This window comes from Urocampus carinirostris, chromosome 3, assembly GCF_059441175.1.
Source record: "Urocampus carinirostris isolate Australia breed hairy pipefish chromosome 3, RoL_Ucar_1.0, whole genome shotgun sequence".
Lineage (NCBI taxonomy): Eukaryota > Metazoa > Chordata > Actinopteri > Syngnathiformes > Syngnathidae > Urocampus > Urocampus carinirostris.
In genome coordinates this window covers 25,004,793-25,009,351 of record NC_142351.1, presented here as the reverse complement: position 1 = coordinate 25,009,351, position 4,559 = coordinate 25,004,793, and the positions used below count along the sequence as shown (strand labels likewise).

The 4,559-nt window shown below is 37.8% G+C and overlaps 1 protein-coding gene across 2 annotated transcripts; it reads left to right on the top strand.

Annotated features, from left to right (window-relative positions):
* Nucleotides 1-307: 307 nt before the first annotated feature.
* Nucleotides 308-4,158, top strand: aurkaip1 (aurora kinase A interacting protein 1). Of its 2 annotated transcripts, none has more exons than XM_088329920.1 (4): nucleotides 308-392; nucleotides 770-860; nucleotides 3,117-3,571; nucleotides 3,950-4,158. In XM_088329920.1, the coding sequence occupies exons 2-4, from the start codon at nucleotides 809-811 to the stop codon at nucleotides 4,064-4,066; spliced, it is 624 nt and encodes a 207-aa protein (XP_088186046.1). In that variant the 5' UTR covers nucleotides 308-392; nucleotides 770-808; the 3' UTR covers nucleotides 4,067-4,158. The 2 variants fall into 2 exon arrangements, with proteins under 2 accessions (XP_088186046.1, XP_088186047.1); XM_088329921.1 differs by lacking the exon at nucleotides 308-392 and adding an exon at nucleotides 399-585.
* The last annotated feature ends 401 nt before the right edge of the window (nucleotides 4,159-4,559 follow it).

Below are 4,559 nucleotides of genomic sequence, written 5' to 3'. Positions count from 1 at the left end.
AAGTAATTGAAATTAATCAAGTTAAAGTAACCTTACCCAACCCCGATTACCTCATGAACAGTTAATTAATGTATACAAGAAAATTCAGTAGTAGTCTGTCGCTACCTACAGCTATGGATGAATGTTACAGTTACTCGGCTGATCACTAGTTAAAAAACACTGGTGTAAATCAATGTCAAATTTCAAAAATTGTGACAAATGTTAAATTAAAAAAAAAACTTTCTCTTCGTTGTAAAAAAAAAATCCAATGCCCAAATGTTGTGATTGTTGAAAGGCGGAACTTTTAAGAAAACACCGGAAGTGTTTACCTAGAAGTAACACCCAGCGGAAACCATATTTCAGTGTCACATTTAAACGGGTATCACATTGAGGTCGGTTGGCGTTCATTTTAGGTATATTAAATGAATACACGATTAACTGATTATCTGCATACATTCTCGTGTACTGTCGGTTATTGACACGAAATATTTTGGTGGATATAATATTTTAATACATTGTTATTAACTTGCTTTCATTGAGAAATAGTTTTAGCATCATGCTAGTCGTCCAGGTAGGATAGCAACAGAACTGCACGTAGATGTTAAGGTCAGTTGTTATTTTTGTGTCCAACGGCATACTTATCTGGCCGTAACGAATTGAAATGGGCTGCATATAATATCCATGATGTCGTCTTTTGAACGTTTTAGTGACGCTGCGAGACGTCAATTTTGTATTTTCTGTACTCACGATGTTTCATTGACTGCACAGTAACCTTCTCAATATTCCAAAGGACATTGATTTGCCAACTCCATGTTGATGTTCTCCTAAAATGTTCACGTCAAAGGTCCTCCCTCGTCTGCGTCTGCTGCACAGAGCAACTTGTAAGTTAGAGCACGGTTTGTTTGTTTTTAAGTCACAATGTACAGGAACGCTGAGAATACTCATTGACATTTAAAGACGTATTATTTATGTATCAAAACTGTTAGTCACATTCTTTTGTGTGCTTCTTAACTCCTTACATACACTGGAAGATGCAAAACAAAGCCCTGTCTTAATATTATTTCTGTCAAGTAAGAATAAAGTGATTTATTCCACTATCTCCATTAAGAAGCAATCATAAATATGTAGCTTTGTTTTGGGACGAGGTTACGGGCAGTTTTTCTACCTGTGCACGTGCCTCTTTTCCACGTTTTGAAATTCAAACACATGCATTTATTTTTAGTGTAAGTCAGTGTAAGGAATTTGTAGTAACCTGCAACCCCAATTCGCTTAATCATAGAGCGATCGATGAATGAACGAGAAAAAAGCTCTTGCGCCCGGCCCGAAATTCGGGCTTTAATTGGCATGATTCAGTCGTGCCGGGCTTCTCTTTCATTGTTTTTTTTTCCCCTTTGTGGAAGATCACAGCACGCACCTTTTTTTATTAAATTAATTATTTAGATGACTGCTTTTTACTTCTACTCAAGAGAGATTTTTCTGAAGTAACAGTACATTACTGGAGTAGTAACACTTTGGCGCTGCAGTTCGACACCAGATTTTAACTTCGACGCCAGTATATTATTCAGTAACTCTTATCATAAAGAACATGCTTACCAAACTCGGTTTAACTCCAAATCGCACAATCCATAGAAATGTTCAACCTTGGTGTCACAGTAGTAGATGCGCCGCTTCCTCTTTCCCCCCTCTACATCCCTTAAGTCAGACGTCACTTTCACTTCTCGCTAATAAATTCCCTTCCCTGCACTTCGCCGAAATGTATATTTCGGCGCCCAACCATTCATTTTGGCGATAGACTTTGAAGTGCTCAATTGATTTGAGGGACTTGGCCCAAAGTAAACCAGAAGCTGAGTACTTCCGCTAAACCACGCACTTTAGCGCCAAAGTAAAGCTTTGTGTCTGCTTTGGCGTCGAAGTAAAGCCCCGGGTTTGCTCCGGGCTCAGTCCCTCAAATCAAGGTCGAGTTCGACATGGTTCACGTTTATGGGGTGGGTCGGGCAGGATTTTTTAGGCCCGATCTTACCTCTAGAATAAATGCTCTCTTGTATAGAAAAGTTTTTTTCTTCCACCTTGTGGCCCTCATCAGTAGGGCCTGTCAGTCCAAGGTAAATACAGTGGTGCCTTTTCTTACAAGCTTAATTCTTTCCAGGATAGTACTCATAACTCGAATTGTCTGTGTAATGAGTGAATATTCTCGATATTAAATGATAATTAAAAGCTAAATGGTCTGCTCCAGTCTTCCTAAAAGCATCCTAGTGGACAGTTATAAAACACATCTTCCTGTTCACAGAAACTCATTCAAGTAGTAAACAAACATAACAAAAGATTCATTAATAAGTTAAATAAGGATTATATTAAAGAAATACAACTTGAGTTTATTATATCCACCACAACAAATGTGTTAGGGATAGGGTTACATTTTATACCCTACATTTTATAAATGTTTTGATCATTTCTTATTGTGTATGTCAAAAACCAATTTTTATTCAGAGAAAAAAAGAGCGATCTTGTCTTTCCCATTTTATCCCCAATCTTGATCATCTCTGTCAATGGTAGCAGATAGCAGTATTCCACATAGCCACCCTTGCTTTTAGTAGGTGCGGCGTTGTGTTTGTAAGGTTTAGTATCACTTGATAAGGGGGATTTGTAATCAATGATAAGGGGGGGCAATTGGCGTAGGTTTACAGAGACTGTTGATGATATGCAATCACTTACTGTACACTTAAGACTAAAGTTACTGTAATTATCTTTTCTGTTTTTTTTGTTTTTTTTTTGCCTGTAGTTGATTGGACGGGCTGATGCTGGCGATAGTTACAAGCGGTGAGCCGTTTCTCGGGATAGCCTCTGGAACGGCTCTTGAACTGGATTTTCCTTCGTATAGCAAGCAAGACTTTAGTTTTTAAAAAAACTTGTATACCACAACTCTTGTGTTTAGAGGTGCTTGTATATAAAGGTACCACTGAATGTGGGATCGCCACTCTAATTAATGCTTACAGGTATTTTGCTTACAAAACACAGACAAAAAAATGTCTGTAAGGTGAATCGTTTGCTGGGAAATTATTATTTTAGTAATTTGTGGTAATTGTCACATCTTGTATTCTGATGTGTACATGTCTGGTGTCTTCATTCTTCATGACTAGTGTGCCACGGAGACCATTTAAGTGGACGTGTGCAACCAGCAGTTTCTGCTTCTGGATCATCAATCAAAGACCGTAGACATTACTCCACTGCAGCCGACAACAGATTCCCACCTCGATGGGTCCAACTAGAGCCAGAGCTAGAGGAGGCGCTTGTGCCTCGTAAACTGTCACTAAGTCCCCTGGAAACCTGGCTCTCTCTGCGCTACACTCTCCCGCCTCTGCTAGAGTCTGCTCCACCACAGCAGGAGCACGTGGACCTGCTGGAGGAGAAGGTGCTGCCACCCGTTTGTGTGCCTGTTTTTGAGGAAGGTGGCAGCGTGGCCACACCCCTCAAATGTAAAAATGTCCTGGAGATCCGACGACGGAAAATGAACCGGCACAAGTACAAGAAGCTGTTAAAACGGACAAAATTTGTAAGGAGGAGTGTGATGGAAAGCAGGGGCAGGAAAAAACAGGTGACAATTCTTTAATTTTTTTCAGTTGCGTTATAGTGGATACCGGTTGCTTTAATGGTCAGAGAATTTCATAAATCATTTATCTTGGTCTTATAGTTCAAAAATCTGACATTTAACAGTGAATTTTATCCATTGGACAGTGCTCAACAAAATGACTGATAAAGGTTTTAATTTGTAAATGTATTTTTATGTATTTCTGTAAAAGTTAAAAATCAAAATTAAAAGTTTCAACTGTTGAGTTAACTTAAATAAACTTTGAATAATTTGGATTTAAACGTTTTTATAAGTTTTCACTATTGTAGAAAATAAAAGTAATTGAAAGTGCTATTCGAGTAAAAAAATAAAGCTTTTATTTTTTTCTCTTATCTGTGTGTACAGAAACGTTTTGAGATCGAGCTAAAAAAGATTTGGAGACGTAATGGACTGAAGAAGGCTCCAGAAGGTTGGACAACACCCAAGATCTTTATTGAGCAATATGGAAACAAAAGTGACTGAAACGTTTTAAAACTTGGTGAATACTCACCAATATTTCCTTTTTTTTTAATAAAAAAAAATGTGACTTACAACAATTATGTAATGAAACTATAGGGGCTGTGTGCATTCTTTTTGAACAGACGCAGTTTATCTTTATTACTGTAGGTGGCGTAAGTATTCCATGTAGGAAATTGCCCTCTGCTCTCACCATAACTGAATAACAACTATAGATATTCTTGCCAGGAAAAATAAATTGTGAAGACATTTTTGAGTGTTTTTATTTTAGCAAGAGAACAACTGGGAATACTGTTATCCAGGTAAGTTTTTGATGTGTGTAGGAGAAAACTGTCGCAAGAAATAAAAAGTTAAACACGATAGGTTGTTTATTTCAAATTCTGGTGGCCTTAATAGCAGGTAAATTAATGCCAGTATCTAATACTGGACAACATGTCACCCCCATTAGCAAGGCGGAATGGAACTGAAAAGAGAAACATACACAAGAAAATTAATCCAC